The sequence below is a fragment of the Dermacentor variabilis genome, chromosome 1 (assembly GCF_050947875.1).
Source record: "Dermacentor variabilis isolate Ectoservices chromosome 1, ASM5094787v1, whole genome shotgun sequence".
Lineage (NCBI taxonomy): Eukaryota > Metazoa > Arthropoda > Arachnida > Ixodida > Ixodidae > Dermacentor > Dermacentor variabilis.
Genome location: NC_134568.1, coordinates 22,823,111 through 22,848,102, shown reverse-complemented (window position 1 = coordinate 22,848,102; position 24,992 = coordinate 22,823,111). Strand labels below are relative to the sequence as shown.

At 49.3% G+C, this 24,992-nt stretch overlaps 1 protein-coding gene across 1 annotated transcript in view; it reads right to left on the bottom strand.

Moving 5' to 3' along the window:
- The window catches only part of LOC142575801 (frequenin-2-like), a 310,775-nt gene extending 286,033 nt beyond the window's left edge, over positions 1-24,742 (bottom strand). The window contains exon 1 of the mRNA XM_075685463.1: positions 24,177-24,742. Within this exon, the coding sequence (XP_075541578.1) occupies positions 24,177-24,240 (64 nt within the window). The 5' untranslated portion in view covers positions 24,241-24,742. The remainder of the gene's footprint in view (positions 1-24,176) is intronic.
- Between the last annotated feature and the right edge of the window lie 250 nt (positions 24,743-24,992).

The window sequence follows — 24,992 nt, the reverse complement described above, 5'->3', positions numbered from 1 at the left end:
CGAGCCAATCTGGTCGTACTTAATTTTTTTTCTTTTTTCTTCTGCTCTATCTCCTTTGAAATTATGGGAAGAGTCGATGACACTTCTTTTCCGAGGCGCTACGTTTGTTTGTTTTTTGTGTTTTTTAGTATACTGGGTGCTTCTTTTTAGACTGTATATATAAAAAAAATAACCTATGGCAGATTGCAACACTCTATGCATTGATCAGGATTACTCAAAGAGGCGGACATTACTTGCACAAGAAATCGAAACGCCTAACCAATTGGCTCTATATTCACTAATTAACTGTATAATTACTTTAGGCCCATATTGCAATTTACGAATTGTAGCCGGTTAGTTCGCAAGGCATATCTACTTGGAGAAAGTTCCAAGGACCACACGGGTTTAGAGATACGCTCCGTGGTACTTGCGGCAAAAATACACCATTGTTCCAATTGCTCTTAACAAACCGTCGTTTTATGCATTGAAGCACAAAAGTAACTGGAACGCCGAAGTATCTCGAAGAACACTTTGGGAAATATCTCGAAACTCGTGTCATCCTGAAAATTCGTTCCAAATGGTTATACGCCTTGCGTAATTTGTAAAGTAGAATGTATGTCATAACGTATTTCGAAAGAAATTAGTGATTTTCGTTAATTAGTTGATTATGCGTTTCGATTCCTCACGCGAGTGCCGTATAGACTCCTTAAGGGCCGCACATTTCTCTTTTTTTTTCAATTTTGATGAGTTGCGGCACTCACACGGGACCGAAGGTTTTGGTGAAAATGGTACCGGCCCAGCTGGCGACTTGTGCACACAACGGCTCTGGCCATCTACAGTCGGATACAACTTTAGAAAAAAGGGGGCGTTTACTCTTCCGACGTGGTTGCACATGAGCATCCACCAATAGGCGTGCACTCTGGACTGACGTCATGAGCCGGACGGCCCGTGACCCCGCCGACGAAGAAGATGGCCGCCCGCGCTTCGAACTGGGCCAAGTCGCGTCATCTGTGTGCTTCAGCGATAAATGTATTGTTTTAAATAAGTACTTTTTCGATAGCAACTGACTCATTTTAAGCTTGGAAAACGAGTAGTACATACGCCATGTACATGCCAACAAGCGCAAAAGCCATGTAGAGCTGCCCTTTCTACTTTTGTCACTTGCAATGAAGCTAAAGAGCAGACGACGGGCAGCGTTGTAGAAGGCACGGGGTTATTTTTCTGTCGCTATCCGGCATGTGCTGTAGCACATGAGAGCTCTACTAAACCAGTCATCAAAATACAAAAGTCTTTATTTATACCGAGAATGGCGAGTTTCAGGAGCACGATTTTTTGAGCGCGACTATTTTAGTCGCGGAGGCAATCGGCTGTCGCGCTTCGGTCATCTGGGCGGGGCCTTCCCTTTTTTCTAAAGTTATATTCGACTATAGTAACGACATCCGGAAGTACGCAGCACGCGAAAATTCGCCGGTGCGCGCGCGCTGCATCGGGGCACCAGACGCTGTTGTTTCGCCGGTGGAAACTTTTTTTTTGTCCAAATTCTGGGCTGCCAAGTTGGTGGTGCGGCCATTACATGGGTGCACCCCTTCATCATCATCATCATCTTATTTTATGTCCACTACAGGACGAAGGCCTCTCCCCTGCGATCTTCAATTACCCCTGTTCTGCCCCAACTGATTCCAACTTGCGCCAGCGAATTTATTAATTTCATAACCCCAACTAGTTTTCTGCCATCCTCGACGGCGCTTGCCTTCTCTTGGCACCCATTCTGTAACCCTAATGGTCCAGCGATTATCTATCCTACGCATTACATGGGCTGTCCAGCTCCATTTTTTCCCTCTTAATGTGAATTAGAATATCGGCTGTCCCCGTTTGCTCTCTGGTCCACACTGATCTCTTCCTGTCACTTAACGTTACGCCTAATATTCTTCGTTCCATCTCTCTTTGCGCGGTCCTTAACTTATTTTCCGGCATCTTTGTCAACCTCTAAGTTTCTGCCCCATATATTATCACCGGTAGAATCCATTGCTTGTACACCTTTCTTTTCAATGATAGTGGTAAGCTTCCAGTCAGGATCTTTCAATGTGTGCCGTATGCACTCCAACTCATTTTCATTCTTCTGTAAATTTCCTTCTCATGATCAGGGTCCCCTGTGAGTAATTGACCTTGGTAAACGTACTCCTTCGCAGACTATAGAGGCTGCGTCACCACTTTTGTGCTTGAATGCATAAAACGACGTTTTGTTCAGAAATAAGCTAGAACGCTAACGCATTTCTCTGTAAAGTTCGCGAATAAACCAGATTTCACGAAATTGCATAACACCATAGATTGCAGAGGCGTACATTCCCGCCGCCGCACCTAAGATTAAGCAAAAATCACTCTGTCGAATGGCGGAAGTTACCGAACAGATCCTATCCGAGTCCAGCTATTATGCACTTAATACACCCAGATTTATACCCGTCGGACAAGTGCAGTCATTGCGATTCTAGAGCCACCCTAGAGCATACCCTATGGGAATGTACGGCTGTAATACAGGATAACGGCGATGCAGCCTCAAACAGTGACAGCCTCCGCGCGCGCTGGGAGTCTGCGTTGCTCAGCTCGGACCTGCAGCACCAACTCTGGGCCGTCAAGCGAGCCGAGGAAGCCGCCAAGGGCCAACAACCCTTGGCCTAAACCTAGGCGGGGTCCAGGCCCACCCCACGAAATCGCAGGGGACTGACTTAAGTTATTTGAATGAAAGAACTGGTGTCATCCTGAGAATTCGTTCGAAGTGGATCCACTTTGCGATCTCCATGGCTAGAATTTGTGAATTGCAATATGGGCCCTAAGCTAATTATTAAAAAAAAGTTCATTAGCGAATTGCTGTTGATTAGTCGATTATGCAGTTCAGTTTTTTGTGCAAGTTATGTCCGCTTCACCGAGTAGACCAGCTCATCAACTAGAATTTTGCTCTCTGCGACAGGCAACGTTTCAGATATTTCGAATATGTGCGTTGAAACACCCGGTATGTCACTGCGACACAAGCGATGTGGACTGCAGTGGACTCGAAGCTGTCATTCCGAAACAGCTTTTCTTTCACTTCCTGTTTTTTTTTCCTTTTTCACGAGCGTTACTTCGTGTCCTTCAGCTCACAATACCACAATGCTCGCCTAAACAGATTTTCATCAACACATAAATCAAAAGTAGCAACACCACGGACGCTCGATGTCGCTCCTTGGACAAATTTTCACTGGACTACACAAAGAAGGCCACCAGCAGTTCTATGAGCGTGGTACTTCGCCCGCATTCTCAGTCCTAGCAACCGACGTCGGAACCCTAGGAGTCACAAGGGCACCAAGGACGCCTGCCGCAAAAACTCGCCGCGGAAGCGCAACGCGGTGGCGCCCAGTTGGGAGCAACAATCTTGTTCGCGAGTCATTTATCCGGCCGCACGAGAAATCCATTACGCGAAAGTATCCAACCCCCCGCCCCCTTCTTTCATTCCCATGCTCCTCCCGCTTCCTTTCCAGATGCTCTGCGCGAAGCCGCAGAGCTGGGCTAAACTCCTCGCAGGCGTTCAGCCGTTTCGTGGTCTCGAAATGCACCCCAAGGTCGCGCCGGAGCTCAAGCTCGCAAAGAGTGCTTGCGCGCTTAGCCGGCGAAAGTCGCACCCTCCAGTAGCGTGCACCACGACGAAACGCCACGGCCGAAAGCGGTCGCGTTATCAGAGTCCCACAGTTCGAAAGCTCTTGACACCTCGTATAGATGACCAAATAGCAATCACGTTATTGCACGTTTAAGCCTTACCCTAGCGTTATATTAACGATAGTGTTGGTACGTGTACCGTCCTTCTTTAACAATCGCTGAAGAACCTGACCCACGATAACGAAGAGAGGTAGAACGAAGGTGGACCCATGGGCTGAAAGCCTTACTGACGCCAATACAAATCTTGTTACGTTTCCTTGAATGTTGGCAGGCAGCCATGCAAAATGCTAGATAAGTGTGCTATACTCTTTCTGTTGTAAACACCAGTGCCTGTGGTTCACTATACACCCGCTAGCAGCCATTATTCAAATTGATTATTGCGATGCGTCGATCGCCCCTATATCTCCTGGTTCCAGAATATAAGCAACGTGAGGCAACCCTGTTGGCTCCAAGTTAGACCTCAAATCAGCACTGACCGGAGGTCGTCATGTTCGCCCGTATGGTATGTGGGACTCGTGAAACTGCTGGTAATCCAAAGTCGTGGAAGCGGTCAAGGAATCCTTGCATGCCAGATATTTGGATTGCAGCATATTGTTTGGTGGAAACTCGTCATACGAGGGCAGTTACCGTAACCCGAGTCGATGCATAAACAAGAATTAAATAAATTTAGACTTCGGAGCACCTATGGGTTCCCTGTTCACAGTTCGCGGTTGGCATGACTGTTCGCTTGCTGCCTGCAAAAGCTACAGGCGTGTATTAACAGAGGAGTTTCTAGGCCTTGTGGACATATATAGAACTAGTTTACTAAGCCCGCAGACATGCCCCCCCCCCGCCCCCCAACTCGGCTCAGTACACGCAACTTTGTGCGCTCGGATCTTTGCGCATTTGTGGAACGTCAGCGTCTCGTCACCGAGCACCGAGTTTAGAGGATAAGATCGCAGATACCACAGATTTCATATAACTAAACTGGGTTTCAACGGCAAATCTATACCATCGGTTGCTCCGATTTTTGTCGTTCAACAGTATATCCATTTACGCAACCACTGCCACCGACAACTCTTCTTTGCCCCTAGTCAGCTGATGTGCACACATATGTCGCGTTATTATAGCTGTGGCCTTCAACTATGCGACCTCGCTCCCCAGAGTGCAACAAAACAGCGCACCACTTACTGCAACGCAGGCACTCAATGCATACAGTAACAACTTCGCCTCAAGGTCAGCGTAGCCACATCGCGCACGTCCGATTACATCGCACTAGATACGCGTACAACAGCTGTGTCAAGCATTCGCGGCCGCTGCGTGGAACTCGTAACGAGGCCATGGCGCGCGTCGAAACTGGGCGCGACCGTAACGATTTTCGCGCCTCTGGAAGCAGCTCGCGTCGCACTCAGTGACGACGACGACAGGCAGCCGCAAATCACGAAAGCTCCCCTTTTTTTCCCTCCTGCGTCTCCCTACCAAACAAACCGCTTGCTTGCCGCGAAAGCGAAGCGGCGGCCAGAGGTTGTGTACGCGATTGCGGAGTTTTTCTAGCGGCCGCGCGTTGAGCGCGCGCCGTTACACACACTGCGCCACGCTGCAGCCGCGCCACACTGTGAAGCCGAGAGACGGGAAGGCGAACGCGTGCCCGCCTGATTACCCGCCGACGCGTGGCGTTGGTCAAACACAGAGCCCGCTGTTCGCGGTTGGCTGCGTCGCAATCGCGCCGACAGAACGCGCACCAGAGAGTTGGGACGAGAGGATGGCGTGCGTTCTGCGCGAAGAGAGCAAGGAAAAAATAAAGCGCAAGGCACGTTGAAAGAAGTAGATAAAGGCGCTCGGAGAGACGTAATAAAACAGGAAACGTACGAAAAATAGAATAAGATTGAACAAAGGGATGGCCCGCATGCGGTGGGAGAGAGCGCGATCTCCCCAAACCGAGCGGGCGGACTCGCTCTGATAAGAGAACGAGTGGGTGAGAGAGTGAAGGGGTTAGAGCTGGAGACGCAAGGAAGGAGGTAACGGGGGACGCTGCGGATCGGTATGCTCCGCATACTCGACGCCTCGCGGGTGAAAGCCGCGACAGTTGGCACATCCTGTACGAGAGTTTGCCCAGTTAGCAGCACGAGGTGCGCGTTTGTGTGTGCTCGACTGGCAGAAATTCGAGCAATTAGGGTCGCGCGGTGCGCGCGTCGGAGCCGCACGCATGTTCATTACGGGAGAAAGAGAGCAGTAAACAAATATAAGTCAGTTTATTTGCGCGTCCAGACGCACCCCCCCGCGCAACGCAGGAGCACCAGTCGTTCCTGCAACGTGCGCAAATGCAGCTACAGCGCAATTCGCGTGCGCGTCTGTAAACCATCTTAAGGTCTCGGCTAACCCCGCTGAAGATATTGTTTCAAAATGCTGACGGCTGGTTGCGTGCTGTTTACGAGTTTAGCCAAGGTGCTACTCGCTAATTGCGGAGTGGAGCGAAAACGAGCTGGGTGGAACCATCGGCTTTGTGGTTAAATGCGCGTCCTAAGCAAGTGTTTAAATCGCATTAGCATTTACAGTGCCAAATGACTCAATATTCGTGTCACCTTGAGCCGGTACCCTTACTTAGGCCCATCTCTTACACAAGAGAGTAGCACGTCACTCAAAAGGGATCAATGCCGTGACCACTGACGTCACAGCAAGTCGATACTACAACAGCGGAAGCACGTAACTGCATGTGAAAATGAATTCGTCTCATTTCATCAAGTGGCACGGTAGCGTCGCGGGCATCCCGAACACTGACTTCAAGAAGGCAGACCTCTCCTAAGCATAATAAAAATTTGGAGGACGCTTAAGCTTAGCCTTTAGGAGTGGAACGCTATAGCATCGAAAGATCCGCGACTGCTTCTCACGCTTCCCGGCAACTGCAGCTTATGTAACCGTAATGTTTACCGCGACACGCTGGCGGCGAACGCTATATATGCACGAAGGCGAGCTTTCTGGTAGAAACGTGGCCTCTTGGGTGGGCCGATTCCTGACGTTGTTCCCAGCCGCGCCAAAAACATTTTCAGGTTTGTGTTATGGGTTCGCACTTTTAATATTGAAGTCTGAGAAGATTTAACATAAAAGAGATGCGCTGTCGGTGTTTTGTCTCATGACAGTTGTGGGCTGTCCTTGTCAAAATACCGAGGAATAACTTTGCCAGAAATGTTAGAAAAGGTATGAGCAACTTTAGTGATAAATGGTGAGATCATATAACCAGCATATACCGCATGCCCTACAGAAAGGCGGGTCATATATACATATGCTTAAATGTATACGGAAATTTTCGTTCATGGTCAACCCCACGGACGCCGACACCGGATTTTCTGCGGCACGGAACCCTTAACGCTATCGCGGTAATAATTAGCCCCCTTCAATGTTTTGGTAAATGACTGCCTGTCATGGTGCCGCTAGAACTTCGCAGACCGATGCCTCAGATAGAGCTCTGCATTTGATACAAATTCATAGAGCCGAACTTGGATAATGCGAAACTCAGTTACATAAACGTTCGTATCATCCAAAATTCGTATAAATATGATCAGTGGAACTTCAGGAAGCGGAGACACATTCTTGCAAATTCATTCGTGGCCGTGAAAAACGTCTGTCCAATTAAAAAAAAAAACACGATCAATTAAATTCTGACTTTTACGTGTCCGAACCATGATCTCATCATGAGGAACGCCATAGGGGGGAATTAGGACTAACTTTTACCACCTGGGGTTCTTTAACGCTCACATAAATGTAAGCAAACGAGCGTTTTTGCATTTCGTCAATCAAAATGCGGTCGCCGTGGTCGGTATCGCACCCGCCACCTTCGAGCTCAGCAGTGCAACGCCGTCTGCACAATCGGCGAGTGATATTTGAGACAAGGTGACGTGGTAGTGCGAAAATGTCCGAAAATCGCGCCATAGAGAAGAAAACATTTCAGGAAAAAAAATATTTGGCGGCTTTATGAAACGTCGCCAACACAATGCGCATCAATCCAAAGCGATGTCAAGTAGGTTGCATCAGGATGGCTCGGCCTGCCCCATAACCTATCACTGTAGAGTTAAAATCGCAAGTGTCTTTATTAACCTTCTAAAGTGTTACTGTGGGTCCTGGGGCAGCTCCGCTAGGCCCCCGCATGAGATTAAGTACTCGTTGAAGTAGCCGCACTGCTTACAGAGAGAGAGAGAGAGAAATGAAACGCGGGGAGGTTAACCAAAGACCCGCCTGGTTAGGTACACTATACAAGGGACGAAGGGGAAAGAGCGAAGGAAAGACAAAAAGGAAGAGGAGTCGTGTTCACACTTGCACATGAATGTTCACTCATGTGAATGTTCACCCAGGACGAGTGTTCATCAGGATGAATGTTCCCTCAGGATGAATGTTCCGTCAGGATGAATTTTCACTCAGGATGAATGTTCACTCAGGATGAATGTTCACTCAGGATGAATGTTCACTCAGGATGAATGTTCACTCAGGATGAATGTTCACTCAGGATGAATGTTCACTCAGGATGAATGTTCACTCAGGATGAATGTTCACTCAGGATGAATGTTCACTCAGGATGAATGTTCAATCACAAGCGCTCATTTAGCCCGGTTATCATCAAAACACGGATTAGGGCTTTGGAGGTTTTGTACACACTATAGGCGTACGGCCAAGGTCCCAGATTCCTAGCTTCCGAGAACGGTCTGCTGTCTAAGCGGCTAACACTAGTGCGCAGAACATGTTGAGAGTTGTAGGATGCACATTGGCACAGAACGTGTTCTATGGTCTTATCCCGTCCGGAAGAGTTGCGTACGGCGCTGTTGGCTATTCCGAGGATGAATGAATAAGAGTTCGTGATCGCGACGCCCAACCACAGGCGGCACACTGAAGTTGTTCCACGACGGGGTAATCCGGATGACAGGCGAAGTAGCATGTCAGGGAGTCGCACGACGGGAGGTGGCTCATCTCCCAAAAGGGATGCGTCGCTCTCCTCAAAACTGTATAGAGCTGGGGTGCTGGAAACCGATGACTATCAGGCACCTACTCAACGTCTGATGTCACTTTCGTCAGTGTGTTAACTGAACGGGGCGGCCGTTCCATTTTTACGAAGGCACTGAACCCATGGTCTTTACCAGTCATCGGTCCAGAAACGCACGCCAGCGTCACTAACGTATGCATAAAGCCAAATGTCCACTCATGGACTAGTATCCTTCATTCTTGCTACATCGCTTAGAGCAAATGCATTTAATCTCGATTGCTGGCCTTCGCCATATGTTGGGGCAGCCCGCGAAGTGCTTGCGGGTTTGGAAACACGACGAACAAATACTGGGGCAAGCAAGGGGGGGAAAGGCTTAGCGCCTATCGTGGCCGCCCGTTCTGTCAGTTTCCCCGCGCAGTCTCCGGCAAAAGATAGCGGCCTCCTGAAAGCACTGCAAATACTGGTATATGAATAGGTTGTACCTTTGTCTGAGCCGCCTGTTTTCTCACCTGCGCTTCTTGTTGCCGCACCCGCTACCTCCACTATAATTTAGACAATCGGATATTCTAAGCTCCCTGCCTTTACAGATGTCACACATTTTAAGTTGTCTGCGTTTGCAGCGGTTTTCTTGCATTGCCCTTGCAACTGCACGTATCGTATTTCAGGCTAAGAGCCACTCCGTCTCGAGAAAGATGGTTTTACAATTAACAGCGTCTGCAGCGAGTCACTGAAAGCTTCCCATAGCGTCATCAATAACCCGGCATTTGTTTGTCGTGTGCTTGACTAAGGGTCGTCTAAAGTCGTCGAACACATTTTGATTTTTTGGAACAGTGCTTTGCCTGCACCATGGCGCAACGTCGTACGCCTGCCTTCATTTTTCTTTTGCCTCCGGCAGCACAACCACTTTTTTAGGACGCGGCGCCATAAGTTGTCGCGGTCTCCTAAGTATCACAGCGGGGCTAAAGCCATCGAGGAAAAACATGATTTATTGCTGCGGCAAGGGGCCGCGCCCAAGCTTCATTCTGTATAGCTGGCTCCAGTGCCGAACGGCTCAGACTCGGCTCCATGCGCCACTCCTACGTTCCTTTGCCATTTATTTCTAATACACTGCCGATAAGACAGGTACGCGCTTTCGTCGTTCTATTTCGTAACCCTGTCGCCCGCAAGGGACACAAAGGAAAAGAGAAAACGTCGCGCAAACGTTCAGAAACCTTATTACTCGGTTTCCAATCGTTCTTGAGAGTTAACATGAAAATAGGGAACTGAGGCCCATTTCGTAGACCTCGAAGTACTAATGTACATGGCAGAACAGAAAATAGCGAGAAGACGCGGCCCGGGCCCCTATTCAGAAACATAGTTCTTACGCTAGAGCGGGTCGTAAGAGCAGGTGCCAGCCTTTAACGAAGGCGGCCTGCCAATGACAAAGAACGCTTCGAAAACCTTCGCGAATTCGGCCCATGTACTCCACGCTGACGCACATGTAGACAACGACGGTTCCAACGGGAAGGTCTCGATAACGTTATACGGCCACACAAAAGGCTGTATTCTGCGCAAACATATCCATGCTCCCTCGCAGCTCCGAGTAGCCAGTGCCAGCGCGATCGGCGGGAAGCCATCCTCTATTCTTTTCGGAACGGGGCATTCTCCGGCTATCCAGAAAAAAAAAAAGATCCAGTTTTGCTCAGCTGATTAATTCGTCTTTAACGCGTACACGTTACTTTGACGCGATGAGTTGCCGCGGTTCTTTGCCGTCACGTGACAGATAGGCAAAGTGGGCGCAACCCGAAAACGTTTGACCAATAGGAATTGGTCAAACGACGCCTTTCTTTCGCTAGTGGCGAAAAAAGGCGTCGAATCAAAAATTTTTATTTCGTTCGAGCTAATCATGCATAATTGGTGTGCACATATATCAGATATGATATGTGCGTATATGTGATTCGTGCTGTTCGTTGCTTCGCGTAACAGACAGGTGCAGGGAGGTGGCACGAGAATTTTTCGACCAATCGTCGAGGGCTCATTGCGGAATTGGAATAGAACATTTGGAGTAGCTTTATGTTATCGCGCCCAAGGAATACTTCGCTCGGCATAGATACGGTTATTTGTTTGCAGGTTGACAGCCGTGTACAGCTGATGGCATCCACTGTACTGTTGTGTTTTTGTCGACGGTTCCTGCACTGCAACGCTGTCGCGGGAAGTGTACGCGTCCAACAAATAAACAAGAGGCAGGAACGAGTGTATTGCAATAAATATTTACAAATAAGGAATAAAGTAAAGCCTAGCTGCTTCCTTTTATTCGAGATTAATTGGAAACCTAATTAAGGGGCCGACGATAAACAGCTCCAATAGTATACACGTGATAGGTTCGAATTAGGAGAGCTGACAGCGCAACCGCAACATTGAGCTGGCACGGAGCAAACAGGAAGCCAGCACGAAACTGCGCGCTAAGCTAAGGACATGAAAGTGAAGAAAAGCCTCCCCCTCCTCCCGACTTCAGGAAAGCTGGCCGCTCATTATCCCCGTGCAGGCTGCACCCGCACGAAGTTGCTGATGCCGGTTTCTCGTGGAACCAGACGCAACCGCCTTCCGACGTCAAGGGCCCATGTAGTGCAGCGTTCGTTTGGGGGGCAGCTGCCCCCCCCCCTTTATGCTTATTATTTTCCCCTATTTCCACTTCCATGCGAAGACTCTGCGAGGCTGACTCAGTGCTACAAATAATCATAAAGGCTGCAGGCGGAGCTTAACAGGACACGGTATGCCTTTGATAGCAAAGGTCCCTACCAGCGTACAGATCAGTGTATGAAAGGAAGAGAAGAAAAAAAAAGAGGAAGTAGCAGAACGTTAAGTTAAATCAACGGAAGAGAGAATGGGGGCAGTGTGACGCGTTGAATGTTTTTCTTCCTTCGCAGCCACTCACCACGAACCTTCAATCCTAAGGGATGGCGAGAGCGGGAAGCCAGCCTACAGATGAGCGCATGTTAAAGGATAGCGCAATAGGCTCGCTCACTCAGACGTTTAAAAGCGAAGCTTTCTGTGTCTCACTGATTTGTATGCGGGAGCCAAAAGCGCCAAAGTAGAACACGATAGTTTACATTCGCAGTACCGCGCCAGCGTCGATTGGCCGGCCGGTCAGTGCCCGATAACGGCGCGAAGCGACCAGCTCCGCAAGAGTAGCGCATGCGCACGAAGTTCATGGAAGTGGAAGCTGCCTCTGCTAGACATGACACAACTCCCGTCGCGATTAAGTGAGCTTCCCTGCTTATCGGAAACAGCAAGTGTGCGTGAACACGGGCTCGTCTTAGGACCTAGAAAAAAATTAATCAAAGCCCCTTTCTTCAAGCGCAGAAGGGATCTCCACAATCCGGGCAATCGGGCTCGAACGAGTCCGCATACCTTCTGACCCTGGCTAGGCTGGGAGAGGACCCAGTCTGCAGCATACGAAGGCTGGCAGACTGGGGCCTGGGGAGCTTGGCGTGGGGCGGTGAATACACCCTCCTGCCGAGCTGATAGTGCTTTGTAATCTCGTTGAACGTGTGGAGCGAGTCCTTGTGGAGCCCTGCGCGCGCGAGCGGCGTTTTCTCGGCGCGGTAGGTGAGTTCGCGCGCGCGGGCCAGCTCGTTGGCGTTCGGAACGACGGGGGAGACCCATGGCCCCATGTGGGCCTGGATCCAAGTGATGACGTGGGGGGCAACGCGCCTACCGCAAAGCAGGGCGGCCGCCTCCCTCGAGACCGAACCCATGGCGAAGGCTCTGACCACCGCCCGGGATACCGCGTAGACCTGGGTCTGCTCCGGCCCGGAGGGCGAGAGCCACCGCGAACTGTTCCGCTAGTGCCGGGGACGAGCCCCTAACCGACGCGGCGTTAAGGAGGTTGCCCCTGTGATCTACCACGGCCCCCACGGACCGGTCGGACGAACCGTATGGGCGGCGTCGACGAACGCGACCGATCGTGGATCGCCGGCGACGGATCCGAGAAATGCGGCCGCCTTGGCCCGGCGTCTGCCTAAATTCTATTGCGGGGGCACTTTGCGCGTGAACGGCGAGACCGTGACGGCCTCCCGCGTCCCCGCGTCGAGCGCGCACCACCTTTCCCTGACTGCAGTGAGTCCAGCGACCACAGGATCCGCCTCCTTGCGGGAAAGCGAGAGAGCCTGACAACCTGGGCGATCTGTGCCTCGACAACCTCATCGAGGGTGTTGTGGTCTCCCACCTCTATGACCTTCTCCGTGCTGGCACCCATGGGGATGCCGAGCACCTTTTTGATGCTCTTGCGCATCAGCGCTTCGAGCTTTGCCCTCTCGACACGAATATGTGCTGGTCTGTATTAAGCGAAACGGCTTGCGTCCTATTCAAATTGGGGTGATGAGGTGGAAAGGCCCTTCTAAACATGTAGAAGAATTTAATAACCTCGTTGTGAGTAGCGGGAGCCTCCCTGTGGCCGTAGGGAGAAGGGGAGTCGGCGCTCCTTACTGAGGAAGCACGGTCGGTGAGGTCACGCGCAGTCTCGTGAGCAGACTCATTGAGGTTCGGGGGAGAACCCTCGACCGACCCTACGTGAGCGAGAAACCATTGAATTGAATGATGCGCGAGAGCATATGGACTCGAGCCGCTAAGAAGACGAGCAGCTTGCTTGGCGATGCAAGCCTTCTTAAAAGCCGTAACTGCCGTTTTGGAATCGCTATATATCTCGGACCCACGACCGTATTGCAGGGCGAGGGCGATGGCGGCTTGCTCGGTGACTCTTGGGTGTTAAGTGCGAATCGAGGCGCTATTGGGAATCTTGCCGCTGGAGTCGACCACAACGACGGCAAAGGTCTTCCCATTGCTGTACTCCACGGCGTCGACGAAGCTTGCTTTGATGTCTTGTTGCTTGATCGGTTTGAGCATCACTGCTGCTCTGGCCTTGCGTCTGCCCTCGTTGTGGACGGGATGAACGTTTCGGGGCACACGGGCCACTTCGAACTTGTCTCGAATGCACCTAGGGATCGGGGTACTGACCATCGGGAATGCCGCAGGCTGGTAATTCAGCTCTTCGAGGATGCGTTTACCTGCCGTTGTGGTGGTCAGGCGAGTGAGTTGCGCGCGTTTTTCGACTTCGGCAATCTCCGGTATGGGTCCTGATGGGTAGCACGAGAGCCCTCTTGACTACTTTGCGGATGAGAGCGTTGAGCTTGTCTCACTCCGCTCCGAGCCAGTTGTGCATAGAAATCGCCTACGTGAAGTGGCATAGTACGAAGGCATTGATCAGCCTGAGGAGATTGTCTTCCTTCATGCCTCGGTGCCGGTTTGAGATTCTGCGAACCAGGCGGAAAGTGTTGTCCGTCTTTGCGATGATCTTGCGGAGAGCCATTCCGTTCCCGCCGTTGAATTCGACAAACATGCCCAGGACCACGCTTTAATTCAGGTAACCTAAATTAGTTTACCTAACCTAATATAGGCAACCTAACCTAACCTAAAAACATTGGTTTACGGGAACCCTACTATAGCAGGTCAAGTTCGTATGACTGCCGGACCAGACACTTTATAAGAACTCTTTTCTGTCGGGCTGACATGTACCGATGCAAGACCCCACTACAGCATTCGAGAAAAGCACGCCATTTGCGGCTTCTGCAGCTGAGTAATTTAGATGAGGTTCTAAAGTACAGATAAACTATTATAATCCTAAGCTGAAGGCGTAAGTACAATTGAATCTCTTACATTCAAATGCTTAAATTTCCAATAACCGCCAGTAAAATACTCTTCTTAAATAGTGAGCTAAACGACAACGTTGTTAAGAGATGACCAAATGTGTATAGGCTCTTCCATGCCACCTCCGTAAGCCAAGCTGTAACTGCGTGCACAAGCGAATTCATTGTGGACGAACTGTGAGATTAGGTTGGAGAAATTTCAATTGAGGGGCTGCTACCAAGCTTCCGAGCCCTAATGCTGCATTAGCTACAAGACACACCTCGGAGGAAGACATCGAAATTATTAACACTGTCAAAAAAGCGCGCAAAGCCTAATAATATACGCGAGAGAATCTTCTTACATATTTCAATGCAGAACACGCAACAGATCGGCAAGATAGGCAAAATTCAATCAAAACTCGATGACAACAGCATAAGTTCACGAGTCACCATGCAATGAAAAGTGACGCGTGGCTGCATATTTATGGGGTCGGTATAAGCCCAAGCGATCAGCGTGAGTGCCCACCTGCGCGGCCCAACATTTACCTACTGCAGCGCAAACGACGAGCAGTTGGGCGTATGCGATTGAAAGGGAGTCCACTTTTTTAAAAAGATTTTTGCTTTCAACTAACCAATGAAGTCAAATTTGTAGACATTGGGTTTAATGCATTCATATGAAAGCCAAAAGCTCAAACTCAGTAGGCCACCAAACGCGACCATCGAGGCAGTGTATATTTATTCAACATTTTGACCTTACTCCAGAGGTGCACCATCCGTGATTCTAGCAATGTAACGTTAATATAGTTCCAGCAGGTAAAAAAAAAAGAAAACGCGAGCGCAAGTAAAAGAAAGGAGACGGGAGTGCCGTCTAGTAGCGTAGTCCCATGCAGGAGCCGAGAGTGAAACCTATGCTTCAAACGGATCACGTTCCCAGGTCTGTAGCAATAATCTACCGCCTCATCTAACTATGCGCCTCTAAGTTACGACACTGCCACTGTGTACAGACTACAAGTGCTCGTCTTCAAAGGCGGCGGGGGCCCCCAATCTACCTAGTTCTACTTCGGATTGTACATTGGCGTTGTGGTCTTCAACGAGTTTCGGAAACTGTCACCCAGATGCGCTGGCTCCTGCCTTTAATATGAGTCTTCGGCCTGGGCTACCAAAGTGTGAAGGAAATATTGTACTAGCAGTGTCTTGGAATCGCGTTTACGAAGTTACAGTCGTGTCTTACTGAATGGACCGACAGCCATACCTGCGACACTTGCGACTATGATAAAACAATCGCACGTGTTCTGTGCATCTTCCCACTTAATAGTACGGACCGGAACGAGCTCTGCACCGAGTTGTACACTGGACTGCTGGCCACTGTCAGAACAAAAAAAAAAAAAAAGATTAGTACAGTGATCACCACGGACGTATGCGCTACAGGCAGTCAGAGCGCTGTAGTTCGCTACTTGCGGTCTACGGGCTTAAGAGATAAGCTGTGATAGTGACGTGTGTCGCCTCTTAAGTTCGTGCGCCGATTTCCGTTTCGATACTCATTATTCTTCCTATTTATTTAAATCCCTCTTCCATCGTGCGGAGTAGCAAGGCCGATTTTATCTATTCTTTATTTTTGTGTGTTGCTAACCTCCCTACCTTTTCTTTGTTAACATCTATATATCTCTGCTTTGGAAATCGGCGCCTTTGTGACAGAGAACTAAAAAAAAAAATTATGGGACTTTACGTGCCAAAACCACTTTCTGATTATGAGGCACGCCGTAGTGGAGGACTCCGGAAATGACCGAGAACGAAGTTCTCGCGCGCCATAGAGAAGAATAAGCGTGAGACGACGAAAACATTTAATTACAATCGTAACAAGAAATGAAATAATGGTGCTTACGAAAGCAGGAGCGAGCGCGTAAGAGGACGTAAAAGGCGGCGATAGAAACAGTTTAGGGCCCAATCTATGTATCGATAATTTATTCGCAGTCACGACTGCTTCCAAATACGTCGCAAAGGATATATTCGCTCGCTCTTTTTCTTACTTTATTACCAACGAAAGTTTTCCAAGAGCATTATTTTCAACCTCGCCATACGTTCGCACCCATGGGTGAGCCGCAGTGCAGGTCAGACCTTATTGTGTTTTACCGGCGGGATTGCAGATATGATTCGCCACCGAAACCCCACGCGATAGCACAGTGGCTGTTACGCTGCGCCCCTGAACACGACGCCGCGGTTTCAATGGAGGCCGCGGCGGCCGCATTTCGTGGGGGCGAATTGGAAAGAACGCTCGCGTTCTTTGGGTGCAGGTAGCCACCCTAGTGCAGGTTAAAGAGGATCAAAATAAATCCGAAGTTCTCCACCATGACGCGCCCCATACTGAGATCATGGTTTTTCCTCGTAAGATCACAAAAGTATTTTTTTTTTCGCACCGAAAAGGTCACATGCGGATGGGGAGATAATTGAAGAATGCTCGTGGGCTCACATTTTCAGCATGATTATTATATGATGACTGCTTTTTTTTTTCAACTTGGAGGATGAAACATACGCGGGAAATTAATGAAACCGGAATGAACGAGATAAAAAAGACAATGATCGAGCCATTTTTCCAGCGCAAATCTTGCACTTTGAAAGCACGTAACACGTTGGGGCGGAGGGCTCTGTGATAATTTAAACCTAAATCGTCCTTTTTTTTTTTTTTGCGCACAGAATTCTCGTTGTGCGTTTAAACCCAATCGAATTGCGGCAGCCATAACGAGTAGTTGACCCCGCAAACTCGTGCAAGGCAGCATCAAGCCGCAGCCACTCAGCCATCTCAATGAGATGTACGAACGAGAACCGAAGGCAGAGGAACTAACAATCGGTACGAATAAAAAAATAATTACCATAAAACCCAGAGAGGCCCCGCCACAAATGCGTGCGCATTAGCGAGCAAATACAGAAAACAGCTTCGAGCTGCACTCGTGAGCTCCCGCGCTCGCTGCATCTAGATGGCTCATTTCGACCGCGACTCGATCCCCAATTGCATTCACAGCGTCGCGACATTGTCGACAGCGCGGCCAGGCTCCTTTTTTTCCAATACCGTCTTTTTTAACGTCGCGTTAAGTATCCGCCGCGCCCTTTGCACCCTGGTCTTTACGATGTGGTAAAGAAAAGGCTGCTGCCGGTGCCTTGGACCTTTCTTCCCCCCGCTCACGTTGCGGATTGAAACGGCGCAGTTCGGAGAGGCAGATGGAGACGGCATTCACGACTGCATCGCGAGACGCTTTCTTGTGTCGCGTAGCTCCCCGAACACGCCTCCCCCCCCCCCCCCTCATGCTCCGCCGCCGCCTGGATAAACGTTGGACCAAGAAACAGCGTGAACAGAGGCGCACAACTCAGTTTGCCCTTCTGTTGTTTCCCTGCATTAGGAAAATAAGGAAGCTCGGCGCTTTTCGACTCGGCGACTCGGGAAGAAAGGAGCTAGCTTCCAAGAAGAAAAGAACAGAAAAAAATTTACCGAACCATAAATAAAAGCAAAATAAGAGGGACTCAGAATTACGGCCACAAAGGGTTACGCGCTATGGTATATCTGCATTTCGAGGACGTCATCTTGTGCCTGAAAGGTTTTAGCCGCGCGAACGTTTCTGCACTTAGATTAGTGCTACCCACCGCACTCGTTATGCGGAGAACGTGAAACACTGTGTGCTCATTATTACGCCAGAAAGAGAGGGCGAGTCTTTCGACTTAATGTGGGCCCTGCCTTGCGTGAGCTGGTTCGAAAAAGAAAGCAAAAGTAGAAATGGAGGAAGCACATTTATGAAGCCATATGCCCCGCTCTCCCACAAGACGGTCAGGCAAGAACTAGTTCCCATTTATATCGAAACCACCTACGCGAAATCCCCTACCGCTATCTTCACCTCACACACGTGGTGTTAAAGAATTGCGGAATAGAGCGTTTTAGCACGGCATGTAGCCTCACTATCGCAGACATACGGGGGACTACCGCAGGCCCGGTACGGTAGCATAAGCGATGACGACGATGCATGTGTTCAATAATGATTTCAACGTTGTTGCGTTGCATGACATTTTACGTCGAGTGTGTGAAAACTTTATTGTATATGTCCGGCGATTTGGGCGGCGTGGGGCCATAAGCACCCCAGCCTAGGTGACGGCCTCGAGTCCTTGGACTCGAGGCGGCTTCCTCGACGTGCCGGACGGCCCACAGTTGATCAGCGAGGTCGTGGCTGAGCAGGGCCGCCTCCCAACGCGCCCCTCGGTTGGAGACGGCCATGTCTACCCCGTTCGGGGACTGCCGCTGCTCGGAACCGGTGCATTTCCACAACATGTGCTGCAGCGTCGCTCTGGCTCCGCACGCGCTTTACACTGGTCGGACGAATAAAGGTCGGGGTAGCAGAGGTGAAGGATCGCCGGGTTCGGATATGTGTGGGTCTGCAATTGCCTCCAGGCAACCGCCTGTTTCTTGTTTAGTTTGGCGTGCGGTGTTGGGTATTTACGTCTCTTCAATCTGTAGTGTTGCGTGATGTCTCTGATAGTATTCATGCGATCTCACCACGTCCACTCCCGCATCGCTCACGCGGTGGGCGAGACGTCGGGATTGCCGGCGGGCGCCGCGGCTCGGCATGTAAGTCCTCGAGCCGTGGCGTGGGCCGTCTCGTTTCCCGGGAGCGCAGTGTCCTGGGGGCGGGGGTCCATACGAGGAAACTCGTTTTTGCGACAAATATTACCCAGTTGAATTTGGAGAATGCGGGCCGCTTCCCGGGAGATCCGATCGCTAGCGTAGTTGTGTATCGCTGCCTGCGAGTCGCTTATTGTCACCTCGGCGTCCGTGGTGGCTACCGCGAGGGCTATCGCTGCTTCCTTGGCCGCCTCCGTCTCTTCCGTGCGTATCGTCGTGCTCGCGACGCAAGTTCCGCTGTGGTCCGTGATTGCAACCGCGAAGCCACGTCGCCGCTCGTAACGTATAGAGACACGTATATGTAGGGCAGCAGATACGTGAAACATGATTAAACTTACATGCTCGATCTTGTTCAACAAAGAGCCACATTGTATTGTCATTAACATTGCTGGTCTTGTCCACGTCTTGTATGTACGTACGTACGTAACTTAATCTATACCACGCTAAAACTCCCCTAATGACACCATGTGACTTCGGTGCACTTTTATAAAACAGTCTCGAGGTAATCATTCCCGAACTTTCCGGAGAAATGCACTGGCGCTCCAGTCACTTAACTAAACGTTGTTTTATGCATTCAAGCACAAAAGTAACTGGTACGCCAGTGCATTTCTCTGCAAAGCTCGGGAATGAATGTCTCGAAACTGGTGTCATCCTGACAATTCGTTCCAAGCGGATCCGCCTTGCGAACTCCACGGCTGTAATTCGTATATTACAATATGGGCCATAAGATATTTAGGTAAACTTAATGAACGATTATTAATTAATCAATTATGCGCTTCACTTTTTCGTGCAACTAATGGCCACCTCTTCAAGCATATCAGCTCATGAACTAGAATTGTATTCTCTGCCGCGGACAACCTTTAGATATTTGGAAAGTGTTCGCTGATACACCCGGTATATAGTACATTCACAAGTGTATCTAAGTCGATGCTTCTTGCGGCGACGTATCGTTCCAAATATATTGAATTATCATTTATCGCAAGCTCTACATTGCGTTCGTCGCACCAAATATGAGCTCGTGGCATCGAGGACGGGATAACGCACATATTGAGAAAGAAGCCACAAGTGCATAGGCACCGCCATCATAACCTCGCTTTGACGAACGAAAGCGCCAAAATTCCAACTGACAAGCGCGGTCAAAGCCGGCTACTTCAGACGCTGAACTTGTGTCAGCACAAAGCAATCGTGTTATGATGTGCTGCCGAGAACATTTAACAGCCCCCAAAAGAGCAATGTTGCCGCCTTACATTACTATACGCCATATCAACACAATGAAATTTATAGTCGCAACCGAATCTTCTCTGTTGAGCACAATATGTAACTAACTCGTCGCTTCGCTGTTGAAAGGGTAATGCCGGAAATCAAATATGCGCGACGAAAAAATTCGCAGGTTCTTTTAGGCTATCTCAAATACGACTTGAAGGCGAAAGTCTAAGTGCCGATGCATTAAAGACTGACATACGGCGTATATATTCGCCTGAATTCGCTGAGTCTACTTCCCTTAGGCTCCACTCTTAATTCGCTTGCTCATCCCTCTTAATTCGCTTGCTCGTCCCCCCTAATTCGCTTGCTCGTCCTCTCAATTCGCTTACTCATCCTCTCAATTCGCTTACTCATCCTCTCAATTCGCTTACTCATCCTCTCAATTCGCTTATTCATCTTCTCAATTTGCTTATTCATCTTCTCAATTTGCTTATTCATCTTCTCAATTTGCTTATTCATCTTCTCAATTTGCTTAGTCATCCTCCTAATTCGCTTACTCACCCTCTTAATTCGATTAGTCTAATTCGCTTAGTCATCAATCTAATTATATTTAACAATTATATTGTCTTTAACTCGTCTGAGTCATCCACTTCATTCACTTAGTCACCCATCTTAATTCGCTTTATCGTCTATCTTGCTTGCTTACGGGGCCGTATGAGCCACTGACGATGATAGTTTTTGTACCTTTCGTGTTGTCGACGCGCTTTCGTTCAAGGACTTTGAAGGTCGACTGAACGATGAGACATAAGGCTTCCCACTTTTTTTAGAAAAGGAAATATAAAGAAAAAAATAGGCGAGGCAAGATGAAACTAGCTTCACTCCCCCCCCCCCCCCCCCGCCCAAAGAAAGAAAAGAAAGCATGGTCGCAGCAATGTTGTCGCAATGACCGAAATGCAAGCGTGAGATAAGAGCGTTGGTCGTACATAGTCCGGGCAGTCAGCGAAACTGGAAGGAACGTTATTTCACCAAGCTACTCAAGACCATTACCTACTTGGGCAATGCGAAGAATTACAGCAGGCTTACATGAACGCTCAACGTCCGCGAGCAGGAACTCCACCGATAACAAGCATACAGTCAGCCACCAAAGCTTACGAGACACGGGATTTGCGAAAAAAGAAAGTTGAGTCCCCCGTGAACCCTGCGCACGGAGTCCCGAATTGAAAGTGTCAGTGCGTAGTAGCCTTTGCGACCTGCACAGTGATGCAGTGGATAAGAATCGCCACAATTCAAAATAGCAGAATTTTGCACTCGCCGTAATACGAGTGTACTGCAATCTTTTTTTGACCGATTGTGCCAAATACGCAGCATGCATAACGCGGCCGCACATTTGTCGCCCCTTCAAGCGAACTCTTTTTTTCTTTAGGAAAATGATGAGGCGATCGGGGAAACGACAAAGCGAGAGCTGATGCACGTCTGTTCGGTATTAGATACACGCTACGCATAATTTCGAACACCAACTCCTCCGCTGACCGCAGCCAACACCATTTTTTCAGCCCACCGTTTTCGGGGTCACGCGCCCAGTTAGTTGACAAGGTATCCATACAGCACCCCAGCTGCGTGCGCGCAGCGTTGATAACACGTCATTCGTTCCGGCCAGGCGACCTGTCTTGCGTACGCACGCCTTACAGCCTGCCTACATGTCAGCCAACCTTAGCGTCTTTGAAAAGTCGCGATGGGTGCTGAGAGGCAAGCACATATGTACAGATGCATGTATTCGAAAGCTTCTTCGGCACGCGGAAGCAAAGAAGACATGTATGTTTGATAAAAACAGCCCCTTCCTTTGGCAACTTGCATATTACGCGTTAAACATCGAAAATGCGTGCTCGGGGTAGCATCGCTTTTCCGAAGACCTCTTGTGGACGCCAGCACGACCATTCCTATTTTTGGGGGACTTCAAAGTGCACGTACGTCGCAGTAATGTACCCATCACAATGTAACACTATGATGATAAATAAGAGTTCCGTTACAAACCAGTGACTGCTTATGTCATTTACAACACATACGTAGCAGTGGTTCGAGCCAGGATAAGCGCTTCTGGCCGAATGAAACATTTTCAACCAGTGAGTTTTTTTTATTTTCTGAAAAAGAAAATGAAGCCTATGTATACGTTTAATAAATCTAGGAGCTTACTTGGCGATGTATACCTATGTGTTACTCTCAACCTCTCTCAGCTATAAAATGGGACTCAGTAATGGGAAAAATTGAAAAAGAAAAGCTTATTTCCCAGTTCCTTGAACGCGTCCCATAATTTCCCCTGCACCGCTTGTGACGCTAATGTTCGAGCACAATTTAAAAATGGCGAAGTGCAACCGTACGTCTTTAACATTTTTTTTAATGCGCCAGTTTTGGGCGAGGAGTGCGGAAAAACGCAATTACATACTTACCAATCACGTCTCAACCGTTTACGGCCCGGCGTTGATCGACGCATTCATTAGCGCATTTCGCGGAGTAAAGGCATATAGCCGTAGGACAAGAAAAATCCACGCTTGATCCCGATATATCGCCGTAAAAACACTTTTCACTTACTTCTGATAGGCATATTCTGATGGCAACTTTTTCTTCGGGCCTTCATGGTCAAATGGCACTACGCTGAGTGAGCGCGCAAAGCTGTCGACAGCGCCCTTCGATGCACCGTTTGCTTCCTTGCTTGGACATGCGCAAATTTTTTTGCTCGAAAATCCGAGAGCGCGAAATAATCGACGAGAAAATCGCAGTTCGCTTGCAGAACCGAAGTGCTGCGTGCAAGCAATCAAAATGCGGTAGGTGCCTTTTCTCGTTTGCGTTATTCCAGCGCGAATCATGCTGCACCGGAAGGAAGACGGTCATTTCCTTCCGTCTCTTTGTACGTGACCAGAATTAACGATCCCATTGCTGACATCCGATTTCTTTGAACTTAAAGGAATAAATCGCGCGTAAAGCGGTTAGCAAAAACATACATGCAGCAAATAATAGGGCAGGCTTGCCGTCGAAGAGGTCCTATGTTGAACAAAAGTTGAACATGGGGCCTCGCGGCGTCCTTCATTAACATTCTCTCTCTTTTTTTTTTTTCGTGTATTCCCATCTACGTCCCGACCTTGAACCAAAACACTTCTTAAAGCAAAATCGCTGAAAGCACGATTGAATTTTTTTTTTTTTTGCACTCGTGGTTACGCACGTAACGTCAGGCGCCGAATCATATCGTTCTTGACGGACACTCATTTTATTATCAAGCTTGCGCCGCGTTTGGTGTTTCCGCGTGTGCCACTCGCAGCTATGCGGTGAACATGCTTGAGTATACAATGTAAACGCGTCTGTTGACCATTCTGCAAACACAAAACTCTTTATTTTGTTCGAATAAGGCAGGGAGTTAGACATTGGCGCGTGTGCTGTTACGAAATTACGATGCACAAATAAGCCGCGCTACAGGAGAAATGTTCAGGAACGGGCTACAGCCTCAATTGAAGGTTTCGTGAAAAATAAAATCTAAAAAATGTGCGCTGGTGTAAAAACGTTAACACAGATCTTTGAAAACGGCATATAGTCTATGTCGGCACTCCGATCACAGCTGCTCTCAGATTACGTCACAAGTTTTCTGACGCAACTTAGGCGTGCCGCCATTATTACTCGTTGATGAAAATTCATGGGCGAGGGTAAACATAGTACCATAAAAAAATATCACGATAAGAAATAGTCCCCTACCATGAGTCCTACTAAAGCTAACTTAAAATTCGTCAACATAGCAACGTCAACTCGCAGATTTATTATTATTATTCTTTTGTTAGATTACCAAAATACTCACAAAGGCACACGGTACAATTTTGCGCTAGGAGCTTGTTTAGGAAATACAATGAACAGCAACGCCGCAACTGCGTAGAGTACAACGCGTTTTAGCCCGAGGTCGGAAGAGCTCTGTAAAGGTTAGCGCACAAGTTGCAAGCGTAGATAAGCGATCAGAATTTCTTGCCTCGAGCACTTAAGGAAAAAGGCGTGTACTCACAGTATGTCTCGTTGACCAGCTTGAAAAGGCGTTCCGCCTTCAGCTTGCTGTTCCTCTTTCCCATGTTCGCAGCGGTGAGCGAGCTTCGAAATTGTCGCAGAAAAAAGCAGCTGACGATGGTCGCAACGACGACCGAGCGAAAAGATGCTTTTGACTCAGGCCCGACCAGCAGTGAAAAGTTCGGCCGCTTCTTGCTGCTGCTACTCGACAGTCACCACAGTTCGAAACGGGAGCCTAAAGTCGCAGCGCGGCTCCAGCCAACGCAGCGGCGCTTTCTCACCGTCGGTTCTTCCAGTCGCGGTCGCAGGGAGGAACAAGCAGTAAATTTCTTCGCTCTCTAGCAGCGGGGAGAAAGCAGAGCGAAAACGAAAAGTGCGCGTCGAAGCGGCACTTAAGAAAGCTAGCTAACACACTGGCGCGGAGTTGTCGAGATGCTCACTCGGATCTACTAACAACGGACAGATGACGGAAGAGCGCGCAGGCGCGCACAGGCCCGTTTCCGCGAGACGCTGCAGCCAGCCGCTGGCTCGCTGAGGCCAGCAGCGCCAAAGCCGAGCGTGCGCTGCCGCGGCCAGCACGAGACTCACTGGACCGATCCGCGCGCGATTCGTCGGTGCTGCCCGCGCGATCCCCGCGCGTTCCTCTCTCTCCCTTTCCCACAAGAGCGCCGCTCCTGGGTTCGCTGCTCGGCCGCGCAGCTCGATGCTCCCAAGGAGCAAAGAAGCGCGCGCTTCTTTCACCCTCGCCTCCCTCGCTTGGCTCGCCAACTCTGGTTCTCCGGCCGTGGGTCCTCCCCCCCCCCCCACTCTTCACTTT